The 20,367-nt window shown below is 47.3% G+C and overlaps 1 protein-coding gene and 1 pseudogene across 1 annotated transcript in view; one reads left to right on the top strand and one right to left on the bottom strand.

Annotated features, from left to right (window-relative positions):
• CRTAP (cartilage associated protein) overlaps positions 1-19,682 on the top strand; it is a 46,483-nt gene extending 26,801 nt beyond the window's left edge. Inside the window, exons 5-7 of the mRNA XM_058290587.2 lie at positions 4,340-4,485; positions 6,134-6,217; positions 18,769-19,682. Of these exons, the coding sequence (XP_058146570.1) occupies positions 4,340-4,485; positions 6,134-6,217; positions 18,769-18,822 (284 nt within the window). The 3' untranslated portion in view covers positions 18,823-19,682. The remainder of the gene's footprint in view (positions 1-4,339; positions 4,486-6,133; positions 6,218-18,768) is intronic.
• On the bottom strand, positions 10,914-12,132 carry LOC139437934 (5-azacytidine-induced protein 2 pseudogene; annotated as a pseudogene).
• Positions 19,683-20,367: the final 685 nt, after the last annotated feature.

Raw genomic sequence — 20,367 nt, 5'->3', positions numbered from 1 at the left:
CCATCACCCAGCGTGCCCATCACCCCACGGGTCCATCACCCAGCGTGCCCATCACCCAGCGGGCCCATCACCCACCGTGCCCATCACCCAGCGTGCCTATCACCCAGCGTGCCCATCACCCCGCGGGCCCATCACCCCGCATGCCCGTCACCCTGCAGGCCCGTCACCCAGCGTGCCCATCACCCCGTGGGCCCATCACCCCGCAGGTCCATCACCCCGCGGGCCCATCACCCAGCCTGCCCATCACCCAGTGTGCCCATCACCCAGCATACTCATCACCCAGCGTGCCCATAACGCAACGTACCCATCACCCCGCAGGCCCATCACCCAGCGTGCCCATCACCCAGCATACTCGTCACCCAGCATGCCCATAACCCAACATACCCATCACCCAGTGTGCCCATCACCCAGCATACCCGTCACCCCTTGGGCCCATCACCCAGTATACTCATCACCCAGCATGCCCATAACCCAACATACCCATCATCCAGCGTGCCCATCACCCAGCGTGCCCATCACCCATCACCAGCGTGCCCATCACCCAGCATACCCATCACCCAGCGTGCCCATCACCCAGCATGCCTATCACCCAGTGTGCCCGTCACCCAGCGTGCCCATCACCCAGCATACCCATCACCCAGCGTACCCATCACCCCGTGGGCCCATCACCCAGCGTGCCCATCACCCAGCGTGCCCATCACCCCGCGGGCCCATCACCCAGCGTGCCCATCACCCAGCATGCCCATCACCCAGCATGCCCATCACCCATCACCCAGCGTGCCCATCACCCAGCATACCCATCACCCAGCATGCCCATCACCCAGCGTGCCTATCACCCAGTGTGCCTGTCACCCAGAGTACCCATCACCCAGCATGCCCATCACCCAGCGTCAACTTTTATGAACACTCTGCCAACCTGAGCGTTCACTAAGTTAAGCATTTTCTCGTGGATGAACACATAAGCTGGCCTTTCACTTCATTTTCAAGAAAATTCACCCTGGCACTTCCCTTCCACGGAGTGCCTGCCTCGTGCCAGCCCTGTGCTGGCCTCTGAAGCGTGACGAAGATCCCACGAGGTCTTCTAGCCTCTGAGCTCAGCTTGGCTCCGGGTGCACCAGGCTGGCAGGCTGGCAGTTTGGAAGTGTTCCGGGTGCATCTGGGGTCTGGCAACCCACTGGCCGCATCGTATGGCTCCTGTGCTCATAGCCAGGGTCATTCGGCCCCATGCTCTGAGAAACCACGGCAAAGAGTTAATAGAGCACGGGGAGACCAAAACTGGCGTTGCTTACTGCACAGCGACCCTTTGCTTCCTGGGGCTGTAGGTAAACGGTATAAATAACATGCACGAATACTTCCTGCAAGTCTGCCCTCTTTTGGACTCTTTCTAGATTTCCCACCACACTAATTTTCTTGAAGGCAAGAATTGTTTCTTGTGGTGCTGCACTCCAAAATGTATTCACCAAGTGCAATGAATGTGCCACAGTGATGAAAGAGGTTGTTGATGTGGGGTGAGAGGGGTGGGGGACCTCATATTTTTTTAATGTAACATTTAAAAAAAATAAGGAGAAAGAGGAGAAAAACAAAATAGCAGGTAAACAAATTCTAATAGATATGGAGAAAATTACAAAATTTCAGAAATTTTATGATTGAGAATTATTGTAGCTACCATGACATTGCATATCTTTTAAAAAATATTTGTTAAAAAGAGCCTATTCTTTGTGTTCTGCACAAGATGAAAATATTTTACTAAAAATATTTAATAGCCTCCTGCCATTTGTTTGCCAGGCCCACCAGTTAAATTGCACATTTGATTAACTGTAGGGCTTTTTTTCTGTCAGGAGACTTTGAAGACATGTGCAATGCAGATTTTCAAAATGGAGGTGTTCTCTGAAGTTGCAGAATGAGATTTTTTAGATAAACATTAAATAATCACCATAAGACTCAGTAAAAATCCCAACGAAACTGAACTGTTGTGCAAACCCAATGCATACGGCTATGAATGTGGGAAACGTGAACAGGCAAATAATCAGATAGCTCTTCCTTTCTGTGTTTGAAATGACTGAAGGAATAAACTACGTAAAGTCTAAAAAAAAAAGAAGAAATTATTTCTTGCTTACATCTGAACGTCAAAGAGCCAGCACGCCTGAGCTCGGGTTTTAAAAGTTGCATTACCGGAAATAGCCACTGGGTGGCGGAATCTCTTCATACTCAGCGTAACTCTTGCCCATCAGCGCTTTAGCAAAGGTAGCTTTTGTTCCCGGTTGTAAATTGGAAGGAAATATGCCGCAGTGAAAGTCCGGCGCCTTGTATTACATCACCTTTCCCCTGTTGCTCTTCTCCCTCGCCCCAAGACAAATCCCTGCCCCTCAAAATCCCTGAGCTGAAAGTTCTGGGTTGTAGGTGGGGCCCAAGTGGTAAGGAGGCTGGAGTTGGAAATCCCAGTTCCCAAGAGATGTCAAGACCAAGTGGCTTTTCCTTTTTTTAAGATTTATTTGTTTTCATTTATTCCCCACCTCCCCGCCTCGTTGTTTGCGCTCGCTGTCTGCTCGTCTTCTTTTAGGGACACTGAACGCGGGCCTCCCACGTGGAGGGAGGTGCCCGATGGCTTGGGCTGCCTCCGCTCCTGAAGGTGGCTTTTCAAGTCTCTTGCAGCCCAGAAGGTCCAGCGTTCTTTGGTTTTCCAGGCCTGGTTAAGCCTTTGGGAGGCCACCTGGGTCTGGAGACGGTGGTCTCATCTCGAGGGGACCTGAGCTCAGGTCACCTGGGGCCTGCTGAGCACGTCCTCCAGGTCCCCTGGAGCTGACAGGTCACCTGGGGCCACTGAGCCCGTCCTCCAGCCTCCCTGGAGCTGACAGGTCACCTGGGGCCACAGAGCACGTCCTCCAGGTCCCCTGGAGCTGACAGGTCACCTGGGGCCACTGAGCACGTCCTCCAGCCTCCCTGGAGCTGACAGGTCACCTGGGGCCACTGAGCACGTCCTCCAGGTCCCTGGAGCTGACAGGTCACCTGGGGCCTGCTGAGCCCATCCTCCAGCCTCCCTGGAGCTGACAGGTCACCTGGGGCCACAGAGCACGTCCTCCAGGCTCCCTGGAGCTGACAGGTCACCTGGGGCCACTGAGCACGTCCTCCAGGTCCCTGGAGCTGACAGGTCACCTGGGGCCACAGAGTACGTCCTCCAGGTCCCCTGGAGCTGACAGGTCACCTGGGGCCACAGAGCACGTCCTCCAGGTCCCCTGGAGCGGACAGGTCACCTGGGGCCTGCTGAGCCCATCCTCCAGCCTCCCTGGAGCTGACAGGTCACCTGGGGCCACAGAGCACGTCCTCCAGGCTCCCTGGAGCTGACAGGTCACCTGAGCCTGCTGAGCCCATCCTCCAGCCTCCCTGGAGCTGACAGGTCACCTGGGGCCACTGAGCACGTCCTCCAGGTCCCCTGGAGCTGACAGGTCACCTGGGGCCACTGAGCACGTCCTCCAGGTCCCCTGGAGCTGACAGGTCACCTGGGGCCTGCTGAGCCCGTCCTCCAGCCTCCCTCGAGCTGACAGGTCACCTGGGGCCACTGAGCACGTCCTCCATGTCCCCTGGAGCTGACAGGTCACCTGGGGCCTGCTGAGCCCGTCCTCCAGCCTCCCTGGAGCTGACAGGTCACCTGGGGCCACTGAGCACGTCCTCCAGGTCCCCTGGAGCTGACAGGTCACCTGGGGCCACTGAGCATGTCCTCCAGGTCCCCTGGAGCTGACAGGTCACCTGGGGCCTGCTGAGCACGTCCTCCAGCCTCCCTGGAGCTGACAGGTCACCTGGGGCCACTGAGCACGTCCTCCAGGTCCCCAGGAGCTGACAGGTCACCTGGGGCCACTGAGCACGTCCTCCAGGTCCCCTGGAGCTGACAGGTCACCTGGGGCCTGCTGAGCCCATCCTCCAGCCTCCCTGGAGCTGACAGGTCACCTGGGGCCACAGAGCACGTCCTCCAGGCTCCCTGGAGCTGACAGGTCACTTGGGGCCACTGAGCACGTCCTCCAGGTCCCCTGGAGCTGACAGGTCACCTGGGGCCTGCTGAGCACGTCCTCCAGCCTCCCTGGAGCTGACAGGTCACCTGGGGCCACTGAGCACGTCCTTGGAGCTCCCTGGAGCTGACCTCCCCAGGGGCCTGAGGCTGCAGGGACTTTTCTGCAAGGATACTTGCCTCACCTGGAACTCACCAGGCTGCCAGGAAGTCCAATCTGTGCCTTCCCCACACAGGGCTGATTCTGGCAGGAGGCTTCCTGCAGGAAGCTTGTTCCAGAACGTTCTCTGAGGGAGCTGTGCTTTGCTGACCTGCCTGTTGCTCTCTCCTGACCCCCAGTGAACGACCTGAAGAACGCGGCGCCCTGCGCGGTCAGCTACCTGCTCTTTGACGAGAATGACAAGGTCATGCGGCAGAACCTGGTGTATTATCAGTACCACAGGGACAAGTGGGGCCTCTCGGACGAGGATTTCCAGCCCCGGCCGGTGAGTGCCCTGAGCTGGTGCTTTTCCTTTCCTCCCCTTCAGTCTCAAGTGCAGGAGACACTTTATGCCAGAAAGGAACGGGTTATTTCAGAAGTAAAGGAAAGCTCTTTTTTTTTTTTAAGATTTATATTATTTATTGCCTCCTTCCCCCTGCCCTCCTGTTGTTTGCCTTCATTGTGTGCTCATCTTCCTTTTGGGAGGCACTGGGAACCGAACCCGGGACCTCCCATGTGGGAGGGAGGCACCTAATCACTTGAGCCACCTCTGTTCCCTGCTTTGCTGTGTCTTTCACTGTGTTTTCCTCCTTGTGTCTCTTGTTGCATCATCTTACTGCATCAACCCGTTACCCAACCTGGGACCTTCCATGTGGCCTGAGCCACACCTGCTTCCTGGAAAACTCATTGTGTGGTTATGAAATGTGCATGTGCGTGTGGTTTTTCACAAAAGGATTTATTGCTTTATTCTGATTTCTAAATCATTCAAACTCTAAAAGTTCCAACATTCCCAAAATACTTCACTTAGACAGTGAATTGTCCTCATAAGCCCACTCTTTCTTACCTCTGCCTCTTAGCTCTGCACTTGCTCATATACGGCATGTATTTGTATATTTTTACAAAAATGAGATTATAATCTGTACCTGTTTTGAAACTTAATTTTGTTTTCCAACAGTTCTTCATGAGCATTTCCCCATGTCACACCCATATACTTCTTTCCTTTTCTTCTTTAGCAGTTCCAAGGTTTGGTCTTACAAGGACATGCCATCATTTGACCAGTCTCACCTTTTTTTTTTTTTTAGTTTAGTTTATTTATTTCTCTCCCCTTCCCCCACCCCATCCCCGTTGTCTGCTTTCTGTGTCCACTCGCTGTGTGTCCTTCTGTGTCCGCTTGCACCCTCTGTGGCACTGGGAAACCGTGTCTCTTTTTTGTTGCGTCATCCTGCTGTTTCAGCTGTCCATGTGTGTGGCGCCATTCCTGGGCAGGCTGCGCTTTCTTTCGCGCTGGGCGGCTCCCCTTACAGGGTGCACTCCTTGCGCGTGGGGCTTCCCTACATGGGGACACCCCTGCGTGGCAGGGCACTCCTTGCGCACATCAGCACTGCACATGGGCCAGCTCCACACGGGTCAAGGAGGCCCGGGGTTTGAACCCTGGACCTCCCATGTGGTAGGTGGACGCTCTATCAATTGAACCAAAGCCACTTCCCCAGTCTCACCTTGATAGAGAAATTCACATTTGCATCAGATGTCAGGGAACTCAATTATATATTACTTTCCAAAAGATCTTTTCCGGTTCACCTTTCCACTTAGCTTGTACTTTCATTGGTATTTCTCTGTGCTGTCATACACATCTCCCTGTACCCTACCCCCTGCCAATACACACACACACACGCAGTCACGCGGAGTTGCCCGCTCTGGTTTCTTTCCATAGAGATTTAAACCGTATACCATAAAATTCACCTCTTTAAAGTGCACAATTCAGTGATTTTCAGTATACCCACAGATTTATACAACCATCGCCACTCATTTTGGAACATATGCTTCACCTCAAAAAGAGACCCTTACCCATGAGCAGTCACTCCCCGCTCCCTTCCCCGCAGTTCTGAGATTCAAAGGTTGGCTGTATACACTGTCCTCTGTTTGTGTCTGAGCAGGAAGCAGTCCAGTTCTTCAACGTGACCACCCTCCAGAAGGAGCTGTATGACTTCGCTAAGGAAAACATCATGGACGACGATGAGGTAAGTTTTCATTTTCAACACACGGGCTGCCTGAGAGAAAATATTACTCACATCCTCGGTCAAATCCCTGGAAGGCTGCGTGGTGCCTGCCGACACGAAACAGAAGGGGACTTTTAGAAATACGGCCGATGGTGGGTGCTGTCAGGGAAGTCAGGATCCTGGCCCGGAAAAGGGGCGGCTTTCTAGGAAACCCAGATCGGGGCACCGCATTTTCGGACGGGGGGTACGGAGAGACGCCCCAGGAATCCATCACAATCATCGGCCCACTTTGTAAAAACATGGGGAGGCTTGACTTGCTCGGGCCTTTGAAGAGTCTTGGGAAATCCCCACCCTCAATTTTCATATCAGGCTCTTACTGCCTTTTTTTTTTAATTGAAAAAAATTTTTTTTTAGTTAAAATTTTTTTCTCTTATTTTTCTAATTAAAAAATTTTTTTTCTCTATTTTTTTTTAAATGTTTCATTCAAAAAATATAAGAGGTCCTCATATACCGCCCCCCCCCCTCCCCGCTTGCTGTCTGTTTTTGGTGAAGTAGATCCTTGCCTTACGCCGGTTTGTCATTCTCCAGAGTTGCTCGGAATTCCTGGTGAAGTGTCACTCAGTTGACCCTTTAGGAAAGAGACTGAACTGGTTGTGGTGTCGTCGTTTTGTGGCGTCGTTGTTTTGTGGCGGGGTAACCCAGGCGTGGGAAACCCATCTTTAGGGTACTGTCTAGAGAGATGCGCCTGGAGCGAAGCGAGAACTGCTTTCTAAGAAAGCCGGGAATTGCTGGCCGTTGGCGCTGGAGGGGAGCTGTGGGCTTGCTGGAGTCACACGTCACAGACGGGGAGCTCTGGGGGCGGGAGAGTCTGTCCTCTGCTGGGGGAGAAGCCAGAGGCCCTGGGCCTCCAGCTGCACCCTTTCCAGTGCCCAGGATCTTGAAAGGGCACGTTGCCACCAAGCTTGTGCCTGGGCAGAAATCTGCATGGGATGGACTCACCACTGGGCATTCGTTTAACTTCTCAGAGTCTCAATTTTATTTTTTAAAAATCTATAAAATGGGAATAATGGTGTTATGCTCCCAGGGTGGTGAGAATGAGGCCTCATGTTGCACGTGGAACGCTTTCATACACAGAAGTGACAACTCTGGCCTTGTGTCTTAAGTTGGGTTCCATCGAAGCAGAGCCTAAGATAGGGAGGCTGCATGGGCCGTTCTCCAAGGGAAGGAACTTGGGCTGGATACAGACAGGGCTGGCTGCTCTGGCTCGGAAAGCCTAGAAAACATTTTTTAAAAAGGGAGAGGGGGTTTTTCAATTTTCAACATCCAAAGACAGGTTTATATTGACATTTTGGTATATATCCTTTTAGCTTTTTTTTTTTTACGTTTTTCAACATAGATTCATTATAAAATCAACAGTATTTATGTATCATGGATTTTCTACTTGACATTATAATAGGAGCAGTTCCTCTTGTTTTCTATAAGCACTTTATTGAGATTTTAGTCACATACCGTAGAATTGCATTTCAGTGGTTTTTAGTGCTGTCATGGAGTTGTGCAGCCATCATCACCAGGATCTAATTTTAGAACATTTTCTTCACCCTCCCCAAAATATCCCATGCCCATTAGCAGTCATTCGCCAAGTCTCTGCCCCCAGCTGCCCCTGGCATCCATTTATCTACATTCTGTCTATGGATTTCCCCATTTGAACATTTCATATAAATGAAAAAATATAACATGTCTTTTGTGACTAACTTCTTTCACTTAGAGTAATCTTTTTAAGGTTCATCCATGTTGTAATATGTATCGATACTTTATTCCCACTTCTTTTTTAAGATAGATTTCTTTATTTACCCCCACTGCCCCACGTTTGCTGTCTGTGTCTGTTCATTGTGTGCTCTCTCTGTCTGCTCGGCTTCTTTTAGGAGGCACCAGGAAATGAACCCAGGACCTCCCATGGTGGAGGGAGGTGCCCAGTCACTTGAGCCACACCCACTCCCTGCTTGTTGTGTCTCTTGTTGTGTGTTGTGTCTCCTCGTTGTGTCATCTCGTGGTGATATCTCATTGCAACATCTTGTTGCGTCATCTTATTGTGTCAGTTTATTGTGCCAGCCCTTTGTGTCAGCTCACTGTTTTGCTTATCTTCTTTAGGAGGCATCAGAAACCAAACCTGGAACCTCCCATGTGGGAGGCAGGTGCCCAACTGCTTGAGCCACATCTGCTCCCCCCTTATTCCTTTTATTGCCCAAAAATATTCCACATATTTTGTTTGTCTCTCCTTGTTGTACCATATTTTGTATATCTCTCCTTCAGTCGATAGACATTTGGGTTGTGTCCCCTTTTTTGGCTGTTAGGAATAATGCTACTCTGAATGTCTGAACATGTTTTTGTTCGGGAATATGTGTAGAAATAAATCTCTTGGGTATGTAGTTACCCATGTGGTTTTCCAAATGGACTACCATTTTATATTCCCACCAGCATTGTATGAGGGTTCTGATATCTCCACATCTTCAGTAGTGGTTTTTATTGTCTGTCTTTTTGATAACAGTTGTCCTAGTGGGTGTGAAGTAGTATCTTGTTGTGGGTTGGATTTACATCAACAAAATGATGTTGAGCAATTTTTCATGTGCTTATGGCCATTTGTGTTTCTTCTTTGGAGAAATGTCTATTCATATCCTTTGCCTGTTTTAAAGCTGGGTTATTTGTCTTTTTATAATTGAGTTGAAAGAGTTCTTTACGTACTCTGGATATAAGCTTCTTACCAGATATATGATTTGCAACAATTTTCTCCCATCCTGTGGATTGATTTTTACTTTCTTTTTTTGTTTTAATTTCAAACAGAAATAATTTATTTTAATTAAACAATTTCTTTGCATTGTTCAAAACACTAATGAAGCCATTATCTCATAGCACTTATTTTCTTTACAGAGGAAAATATCCAATCTGGGTTTTGAAAAAAGCAAACCAGGGAGCAGCTGTGTGCCTGCCTGCCACATGGGAAATCCTGGGGTTGGTTCCCGGTGCCTCCTGAAAAAACAAAAACAAACAACAAGCAAAACAAGTGAGAAAACCGACTCAGGGAGGCCCATGTCGCTCAGTGGTTTAGAGCCATTGGCTTCCCACATACGGGGTCCCAGGTTCAATCCCCGGCACCTGGTACCTCAAAAAAAAGAGCAAACCAATAAGCTACATTCAGGATCAGATATGATATACAGCTATGAGCCACATGAGAAATGGTTTCCGCTGCTGTTATTACAACAGAAGTGCTTCCTTCAGTTGAACCCTGGAGTCTTCTCTTTGTTCTATACATATTGGCTTTTGTTCTATCACTTGGCAGGAGATTGCACTCCCTTGAGTCGGTTATACTCATTGGTCAGAATAAATCCTATCATCTGACACGTCCCATTAATCACAGCCTAGTTTGAATGAATAATAGAAGACAAAAATACCTGAATGGTGAGCATTGTTTATGTATGCTATTCAATAATAAGAGATTTGAGATATTTATGAGTTCAAGGTATTTGAAACTATCAAAAAAGGATATAAATTCTCCTACATGAAACGCTTTCCCCGGGCAACAGGTGTACGGATCCAATAGAACGTTTTATACTGATGTTCTCAATCCCTCCACCCTGAAGAGTTTAAGAATTTCCACGGGAAGAAGCCATTTTGTTCTTTGTTTTCTTAGAATGAAAGGCTTCTGGAACCTTTCATGATTGTACTATATAAATACGGCCCAACATTTGGCTTCCAGAATTAAAATTATTTCAATGAATTAAAAATCACTTTTTCCATGAATAAACTATGACATTTCAAAACAAAACCTAACAGTTTATAAGCTGCTCTACATAATAAGCTGCTAGTTGTAGTCCCTTTGAGGACAATGACTTGATACAGTTATACCCATGTATTTAGATTTTTCGTGAAGGACCACTAAAGGGACAGCTGAGACCGAAACCCTTGAGATGCTCTTTCTACGTACGTCTAGTTGGATGATGTATAGGGTTATACTTGTTCACACGTTTACGACTGTTTCACCTCTTTTTTCCAGTTAGGACTTGAGGGATATTCTGAGACAAAGTTAGCTTCAGGGATCAGGTTATTCCAAGTGTTGGAATTCAAATTGCTACTCTAAAATTTTATTAACAAACACTGTCGTGATGGAAGAGTGATTTTAAATCTGAAAGTGTGAAACGATAGCACATAGAAGCGGGATAACCTAGATTCCTCCTGGGTAGTATTTTTCATGTCTTTAAGCATCATAAGGTCAACAAAAATATAAGCTATTCACAGTGTCATTCACTATGTCTGCAATTTGAAGCAACTTATGTGGTTTTGATCCTATATTAATGGCCTCCTTTTTAAAAATATATTTATGAATGGAAATATTTAGGCATCCTTTGTAAAACCATGTCTAAAAACCTTCAATTCCATTCTTTATCTGAGAGGCAAAAATGTACAGTTGTCATCAAACATTCATTGTCTTTTTGAAACACCTTAATGACTAGCATATATCTGATTCTTAGCCAGAATATGGAGCTGGAGTGCACTGTTCTTTCATACTGGAAAACCAACTGCATATTATGGTACAGTATGTGCAAATGTATATACTGAAGAACTGTGAAATTTTAATCAAAATCCATCTTCAGTCTGCTAAATAACTTCTTGGTGAATCCCCTAAGGAAGATACAGCATCCTTGTGACCAAATCATGAATCGCTTCAGAATGAATTCTTAGGAAGGCAGTTTTGATTATGGTGACCCAAGTAATGCAGTGGTGGCAAGTTGGGTAAAGGCAAAGTTTGACTTAGTTTCCCCAAATGCTGTCCCAGTTGATTTAGGAGGACTTGAGAATACCCAAGAATTATCTTCCAGGGAATTTCTACCATAAGAGTTGTGTTCCTGAAAGTTTGTGCCATCTTTAGGAATGGATTTCTCATTACCTGTCTGTGATTGCAGAATTGGTTGCTCAGGTAATACCTTTGTCACCTGGTATGGGGGAAGAGGTGGTATGACAAAGTGCTTTGCCGTTCGGTGACAGTGAGGGATGTATCCTTTGTATGTTGCAGTAAAATTTATCAAGTACAGTTCCTTTTCCAAAGTCTTCAACTCCTCCTACTGGGGCCCAGGCTTTCTTGATTGCAGTTGGGATTTTCCGTTTCCTTAGTAGTTCAGCCTGTACTTGAGTCACCAGATGTAAATTATGCATTTCTCTCTTCAGGTCCAGTATGCCTGTTGCATATTATCACTTAAAATCCTTAGTCTTTGAAGATCTCAGCTCTTCAGATTGTCTTCCTGAGACAGATCCATTTGTTTGAATTTTTGTAACTCGAATTTGCGATCGTTATTTCCTTTCCTTATCAGTTCCACCTCTTGTTCCAAACCACGGATCTGCAACTTACAACTCAACTTTTCCACCTCCCAGTTGGATGAAGGGGGATTTAAATTCCCCATCACCTGCTGAATTTCCACTTCTGTCCTTCGCTGGAGGAGTTCTTCTTTAGATTGTAGCTGTTCATTCAATACTTTCAAGGATTCGGAGTTGTCTATTCATTTTATCCAATTTGCTCTTCAAATTATCTCTGTCAGTGCAGACCTTTTGATATGCATGATAGGCCTTATTCACTTGTTCTTGTCCCACAGTACTTGTTTCTTCATCCAATCAAGATCCTATAAGGTTTTCTTCCAGAAATCTTATTCTTTTTTCTAAGAAAAAGTTCTCTTTTTCTGAATCCTTAAGTCATTTTTCTTTTTAAGATTTATTTTATTTTCTTCACCCCCCTTGTTGTTTGTACTCACTGTCTGCTCTCTTTGTTCATTTGCTGTGTGCTCAGCTTCTCTTTAGGAGGCACTGGGAATGGAACCTGGGACCTCCCATTTGGGAGAGAGGCGCTCAATCGCTTGAGCCACCTTACCTCTGTGCTTTGTTATGTCTATCATTGTCTTTCCTCTTTGTGTCTCCCTGTGGCATCACCTTGTTGCATCAGCTTGCTGCGCCTGCCCATTGCACCAGCTCACCGTCTTGCTCATCTTCTCCGGGAGGCACTGGGAACTGAACCCGGGACCCCCTCGTGGTAGGTGGGAGCTCAATTGCTTGAGCCACATCTGCTTCCCTTATGTCATTTTTTTGATGTCTTCGTATGCCGTGACAAGGGCAAAATGTGAAGCAACAGATTCATCACCTGAGTGTACTGAGACTGGAGTCCCTGCATCTTTCCTATGGGCTTTTTCATGATTCAGAATGCAGGTAACAGCTTCTGCCACTTCATTCATGACAGCCCAGAACCAGGTTATGTAGGGCCACTGAGTTTCCACTCCCCAGTGCTTGGAAAAGGACCAAAAACACATGGAGTCACCAGGGATCACCATTTACTTAAGATTTCTGCAAAGGCAAATGCTCCAGCAGCTTGGCTGAGAGATTTCTTGTTTCTTTTGCTTCAGCTGCACCTGGCCTGATGCAGCTGTTTTTTACTTTCTTAATGTGGTCCTTTGAACTCAAAGGTTTTAATTTTGATGACATCCACTTCATCAATTTTTTTTCTTTGTTGCTTGTGCTTTTGGTGTCATAGTTGAGAAACCAGTGGCTAATACAGGGTGGTGAAAATATATGCGTAGGCTCTCTTCTCAGAGTTTTATAGTTTAGCCCTGGCAGTTAAGTCATTTATTCATTTTGAGTTAACCTTTGTGTATGGCGTGCAGTAGGAGTACAGCTTAATTCTTTTGCATGTGGCTATGCAGTTGTCCCAGTGCCACTTGTTGCATAGGCTTTTCCCCCTTAAATTGTCTTGGTACTCATGTTGGAAATCTATTGACCATAGCTGTGAGGACTTATTTCTGGACTCTCAATTCTCTTCCATTGATCTATTATCTTTTCTTACCCTGGTGCCGTAGTGTCTTGATTATTGTAGCTTTGTAGTAAGTTTTTTTTTTTTTAAAAGCTTTATTATCCTACAAAGAATATTCTAGATCTACAATGTCCAATATGGTAGCCACTAGTCAAAAGTGACCATTTATATTTAAAATAATTAAAATTAAATAAAAGTAAAGTTTCTGTTCCTTACACTAGTCACATTTCAAGTGTTCAGTAGCCACACCACAGAAAGTTCTGTTGGACAGCCATGCAAACTACAGCTTATGGGCCAAACCTAACCCGCAGCCTGATTTTATGGTCCCCAGCTAATAATGTTTTATATTTTTAAAGAAGAATACACATCAAAGACCTTATGTGGCCCGCAAAGCCTGAAGTATTTATTATCTGGCCCTTCACATTTTGTCCATCCTGGTTCTAGATGGCTAAGGTATGTTCACTAAAGGAGTCACTTTTCATTTTAACTTTGTCAAAACTTCAGAGACTCTTTAGTGTTCCTTTGGAAGAGTTCCATACTTTTTATAATGTTGATGTGGAAAATCGTTTCTTGTTTTGCTTCTCTGCCTGCTTCATCAATCAAATTACTTAAGACCCAAGAATGTCAACGAATGACATTACATTATGGACTTCTACACAACCAAGTATTTGTTTGCAGTGTGCCTAGCAGGTATTAGCTTGGTGCAAAAGGAATTGTGGTTTTGTGGTAAGTTTTGAAATTGGAAAGCATGGATCTTCCAATATTGTTCTTTCTTTTCAAGATTATTTTGACTATTCTTTGTTTATCAATATGAATTATATCCTTTGTCTATCAATATGAATTATAGGATCAGCTTGTCTTAAAAAAAAAAAAGGCAGTTGCGCAAGCAACCCAATTAAAAAATGGACAAAAGATTTGGATAGACATTTCCCCTAAGAAGATATACGAATGGCCAGCAAGCACATGAAAAGACACTCATCATTAGTGATTAGCGAACGGCAAGCCAGCACTGCAATGAGGTATGCACTTCATGCCCGCTATACATTTTTTAATAGGAGAATAACAAGTGTTAACTAAGACATGGAGAAATTAAGAACTCTCATATGATGCTAGTGGGATTGTCAAATGGTGCAGCCACTGTGGAGAACAGTTTGGCAATTCCTCCAAACATTAAGCACAAAATTACCACATGGCTCAGCTATTCCACTCCTAGGTATAGACCCAAGACAACTGAATATTTGTACACAAATGTTCATAGCAGCATTATTCACAATAGCCAAAATGCGGAAGCAACCTAAATGTCTATCAGTAGATGAATGGACAAACAAAACGCGGTATATCCATCTAATGGAATATTATTTGGCATCGTAAAGGACTAAAGTACCAATACATGCTACAATGTGGATGAACCTTGAAAAGATTATGTTAACTGAAAGAAGCCAGACACAAAAGGACACATATTGTATGATTTCATTTATTTGAAATGTCCAGAATAGGCAGTTTCATAAAGACAAGAAGCAGTTTAGTTGTCGCCAGGGACTGGGTGGAGAAGAAGACGGAGGATGACTTTTTCATGGGTATAGTATTTCCATTTGGGGTGATGAAAAGTTCTGGCAGAGACAGTGGTGATAGTTGCACAACATTGTGAATGTACTTAATACCACTGAACTGCACTCTTTAAAATGGTAAATTTTATGTTAGGGTATTTTTACCACAATTTTTAAAATTAGCACAAATTAAATTCTTGAAATGAGTTGTTTTAAAAAGGGAGCTGGGATTTAGGAATGCACTGAATCTATAGATCAATTTCGGGAATATTGTCATCTAAACAATCTTCATTCTGATTCATGAACATGGGATGTCTTTCTACTTATTTAGGTCTTCTTTAATTTATTCTTTCAACATTTTTTAAAATTAAAATTATCTCTAGTTGTTTTATTTTTGATGCTATTGTAAATGGAATTTTCTTGATTTCATTTTTTTTCATTATTCCTTGCTATTACATGAAAATACAGTTGACTTTTGTATATTGATCTTGTATCTTGCAACCTTGCTGAACAGATTTATTAGTTCTAATAGTTTGTGTATATGCCTAAGGAATTTCTATAATACAAGATCATGTCATCTTTGAATAGAGTTAGTTTTTATTTCTTCCTTTCCAATCTGGCTCCCTTTTATTTCTTTTTCTTGCCTGCTGACCTTGGCTAAAACCTGCTGTTTTATGTTTATGTTGAACTGACGTGGAGAGGGTGGACATCCTTCTCTTGTTCCTGATCTGAGGAGAGCATTCAGTCCTTTGCCATTAAGTGATGATGATACGGGTCTTTTGCAGGGGCGCTTTAATAGGTTAAGGAAGTTCCTTTCTAATCCTAGTTTGTTGTATGTTTTTATCATGAAAGGGTATTATTGGCTTTGCCAAATGCTTTTTCTGCATCTACTGGGATGACCAAGCGATCTTTTTTTGTTTCCCTTGTTAATATTTTCTGTGAGCTTGCCTTTTTAGTGACTGAGTAATAGTCCAGGCATTGGAATTTTTAAAAATAAAGCTCTTAAACAGAGTCATTTTGGTTGCTTCCAAGTTACTGCTTTTATAAGTAACGCAGACATGACTAAAGCTTTCCCCACTTCCCTGAGAATTTCCTAAGGATAAATTCCCAGACATGTTATTCCTGGGTCGAAGGCTCTGAACATTTTGAAGGTGTTGACATACAAGAACAATATATTTAGGAAAAAAATAGTAGACGTTAGAACAAGGAGAGAACTGCCGTGAGTTCCAGTAGAGCTCTGTCATGTCTCAGAGGAGAAACAAACCTGGAAATGTAGAGACACTTGCTCTAAGGCACACAGCTGGTTGGTAGTCATCCAGCGACCCATACCAGGCTCATCCTGGGCTTTCGAGTTCCAAGGGTTCTTGGATTTGGCGCTTTCAAGGTAAAAGGATTCCATCAAAGGTCTTGGGGCGTAGTTAGCTTATTAAACGAAGCCTTAGAATTGTGAAAGAATGAATCCATCTCTACAGAATGAGTTATTTTTTCCCACCAAATATCAAATGATGGCAAGTAATGATTTCAAATGAAAACATAACCAGTAAAGGAAATCGATATTTAATTTTTAAATTCTTCAAAGGATATGGAATACTACTTTGAAACAAAACACCAGCATATTTTGCCGACTGGTGCTTGTGACATTCTTCCTCATTATCTTACTGGGGTGGAAATGTAAGAGCTCCCAAAGGTTTGCACACGGATAAACATTTTTGTAGAGGCCTATTACAATTTTGGAAACTTTATAGTGCAGGCTGAAAGAGATGCTTCGTGTTTCAGGTTCTGATGACTGTTTGCTTTGGGGAAAGTTAAAAGAAATAGAACGTTAGTTCTTGGAGTGTTTTCTTGAGGGATCACTTGCAGGTAGGAAAGGAAGTGAGGGGCTGGGGAAGGAGGTAAGCAAATATACCGTCTCAGCTGGAGCTGAGCTCAGGCTATTCCCACGGGGTGCTCTGGAATGGATTTGCCCCTCTGAGTTGTCCCTCACTTATTAGTCTGTCATTAGCTGTTGGCTGCGGGAGGGGTTGGTGTGTAACTTCCCAATTAGCCTGATCCGCTTGCCCAAGGACAGTTATCGGGGCAGCTGCTGGCCATTAGCAATCACGGGACTGGACACAGCAGATCCCCCGGGAATGGGGTTTCATCTGTGTTCACTTTTTAAAAAGATTTATTTATTTCTTCCACCCCCCCTCATTGTTTGCACTCGCTCTCTGCTTTCTGTGTCCATTCCGTGCGCTCTCTGTGTCTGCTCGTCTTCTCTTTAGGAGGCACCAGGAACCGAACCCGGGACCTCCCCTGTGGTAGGCGGGAGCACAATCGCTTGAGCCACATCCACTTCCCTGTATTAACTTTTGCACTTAATATCATTAGTGAGCTATAAGCAAAAACTGCTGTTATCTCCCGAGCTGCCACACGGGGGGACACGGTGACTCTGGGTACAGATGTCGTGGTGAGACATGTAATCCCATAGCGTGTTTCCTTCTAGGGATGCATCTCGGGCACTCTGTTTTTTGCGAGCAGCTGTCTTCCACTCTCCTAACTTGAGTTTCTATCCTCAGGCGTGACAGGTAGAAGTATCTGCAAATACTAAGACCCCCCCTTTGCATCTCGTATACTTTCTAGATTTCATGAATCTCCGTGTTAAGTAGCAAAAGGAGGAAATCGGCTGTTGGCCCGGGCTGGCGATCCCGGAGGGAAGCCTGAGCCCGGCAGGGCGCGGGCACCCCGACTGGGGCTGGCCTCTGCTGACCTCGGTGATTCATTCTGCAGTCAAGGAAGAAGCAGGTGTCAGCAGTGCGGGGCCCGGGAGGGGCTTGGGGAGAGAAATCAACACGAAGAAGGAAATGAGGACGTGTGCTGGACTCCTGTGGGTTGACACCCTCCAGGCTGATAGCGAGAGGGAGAAGGTTCTGACAGTGTCCCCAAGACTCTCTCCTTGAAATGGCGCGATGGCTTCGTCCATGCCACTCATATACGTGCACCTAGTCCTTCATCTTTCAGCACATTTATTTTCATTTTTATTTTTTTAAAGATTTATTATTTATTTCTCTCCCCTTCCCCCCCAGCCCCCCACCGTTGTCTGCTCTCTGTGTCCGTTCGCTGTGTGTTCTTCTGTGTCCGCTTGTTAGCATCAGCACATTTATTGAGCACCTTCTGTGTGCCCGGCTCTGGGGGAAGAGCTGGTCCTGAAGAGCTCGTGGTGTGGGGATTGAGCAGAAAGGAGACAGACGGACCACGGCCCTGTGGGATGGTGCTGACACAAGGGGAGAGCGGAGGTGCAGGGAGGGCCGCACAGGAAAAGGGGGCACCAGGTGGGGTGTGACTGTGTGAATTTTGCGAATCCCAGAAAGCCAAAGATTACGTTTCAGGTGAATCTCTTCCTGTGGGCCTGAGACCCCTTAGCTGGGATTATGTGAGTGGGTGATTCAGGTCACGTCCCTACTGCCTGCTGGGCCTGATAGAAACGGACTCGCTCGGACAGATAAAAAGGGAGCCGGCGGATTGGATTCCACGGTGAGAGGACGCGGTGCTTAAGCACGAGGCCCCCAGAGGCCGGGCCCACCGAGCAGCTCTGGAGGAGAGCAGCCCAAATATGTGGCTGACGGCTCACAGCTGACCTTGGGGAGAGAGTGGAACAGCCGAGACTGGTACGGGAGCCCCGGAGAGAGAGAAACCTATGCCTGGCTGCTCACAGCCGAGCTCCAAGAGAGAGTGGAGCGGGGGAGAGAGACCTCCGCGGGGGTTGGCAGCCACCTTGCAACCATGAGGCAACATTGCCAGGATCGACAGTAGCTGGCTTTGGTGAGAAAGCACCTTTTAGGGTGCCTCGAGCTGGGCTTTCCACGACCTTGGAACTGTGAGCTTTGACCCCCCCAGTAAAGCCCCTTTATACAAGCCAGCACATTTCTGGCGCTTTGCATCGGCAAGCCGTTTGGCAAACGAAAACACAGGGCCTTTGAGAGGGTGGCGGGGCTGCCCGCTTCTCTGGAGCTAACAGGGCATTTGACGTCAAGTCCACGGGGACTGGAAGGCCAAGGCCACTGCACATCAGGCCCCCTGGGCCCAAGGCCGGTGGAGAAAGGTTGCTCCGGCCCAAGCAGGCGGCCGACCTCGGCCTCTTGGAAAGGGTCTCTGCTTTCTGACGTCACGGGGCCCACTTCCCAGAGGTGTCCTCTTGTCTCTTACAGGGAGAGGTGGTGGAATACGTTGATGACCTCCTGGAGCTGGAGGAGACCGGCTAGCCCGCCGCAGCCGAAGGGACCTCCCTTGGACGTTCAGGAGACACAAGCGTCTTTGTCCTCCTTGTTCTCAGTGGCACGGGATGTTGATACCTCAAGGGCTTCCTTTTGGTCTGTGAAGGGAGCGCAAGCCCCCATCTCTCCCACTCCACGTACCCAGGGCTGGCCCGCCCTCCTCACCCCTGCCTCCCGTCTCCCCTCCCGCTTGCCCCCTGTTGCCCCCCACACCACCTCCCCATCGTCACACCTGCCGTCCACGTATTCCGACCTGCCTGCCCCCTGCTCACACCTGCCTGTCTCACCCTTCCGGTTGGAAGGACAGGCCCCTGGGCGCTCCCCCCTCGAAAATCAGTATTATATTTTAAGTAAGAAAAACACTACTAAGAGAGGATGGGTACCTAGTTGTAAAGACCTGCTTCGGCCTCCCTGCTCTGCCAGATTTTCGTCTCCCTTCTCCCCATCCCCTGGTCCAGGATGGATGGCGGAGGGATGGGGCCAGAATGCTCCAGGGCCCGCGGGGGGTCTTTCCTCAGCCTGCCTTTTACCGTATCTGGCACCCACTGGGAGACGTGAGGGGGGTGGACCGTGTGGCGTGCAGGAGCGTGGCTTTTCCCCGACGCTTTTGCATCTCCCAAGCCCTGCAGGGGCTGGCGGATCCCATTCAAGGGCCATCCCTCGGAAGAAAGCCAGGGGGAGTCTAGTCCGAGTCATTCTTTCAACGAGTATTTATTGAGCACCTCCTGCATGCCAGGCAGAGGCCCTGGAGAGACTGCACGGACTAACAAACATCTTGCCCTTACGGAGCTTATGTTCTCTAGGAAGACGCAGCCGACGAATAAATAAGAATAATTTTCTGCAAGGTATCAGATGGTGATCACTGCTGTGGGGAAAGGTAAAGCACGGAAGGGGGTAAGGTATCCTGTGGAGGAGTCTCCGATTTTAAATAGGGGGGCAGGGAAGGTGACATTGGAGAAGAGATCTGAGGGCAGCAGGTCTCAGGGAAAAGCATTTTGGCAAAGGGAACAGCATGTGCATGCGATGCCCTAAAGCAAGAGCATGCTCGGTGTAGACAGGAGAAGGAGAAGGCAATAAGGTTAGAGAGAAGGGTCTCGGGTGGGGGGCAGAGCAGGTGGCTCAGGGCCTCCTCTGCCCACGTAAAGCCTCCGGCTTCTATTTGAGAGAAGTGGGAGCCGTAGGAAGGTTCCACAGAGGACCGCCTTGTCTGCTCACACTTCACAAGGACCGATCCGGCTGCCGCGCTGAGAAGAACCCAAAAGAGAGTGAGGGTGGGGGCGGCAACACGGGTTAGGAGGGCTGTCAGCAACGTCCTGGGCGTGGGGCGTGCTGGCTCAGCCTAGTGGGAGCAATGGAGGAGGTGAGCGGTGGCCAGATTCTAGCTCCACCTCGGAAGCAAGGCTGGTAGGATCTGCCGAGTGGAGCGTGAGAGAGAGAGAGGAGCGAAGTGAGACGGCAAGGTTTTTGGTCTGCGTAACCAGAAGGATGGAATCGCCATTTCTGGGGGAATGGTGAAGATGGGGGTGGGTGGGG

The sequence above is a fragment of the Dasypus novemcinctus genome, chromosome 31, assembly GCF_030445035.2.
Source record: "Dasypus novemcinctus isolate mDasNov1 chromosome 31, mDasNov1.1.hap2, whole genome shotgun sequence".
NCBI lineage: Eukaryota > Metazoa > Chordata > Mammalia > Cingulata > Dasypodidae > Dasypus > Dasypus novemcinctus.
Note: the sequence above shows the minus strand (reverse complement) of the source record. Positions and strands in the feature narration are given on the sequence as shown.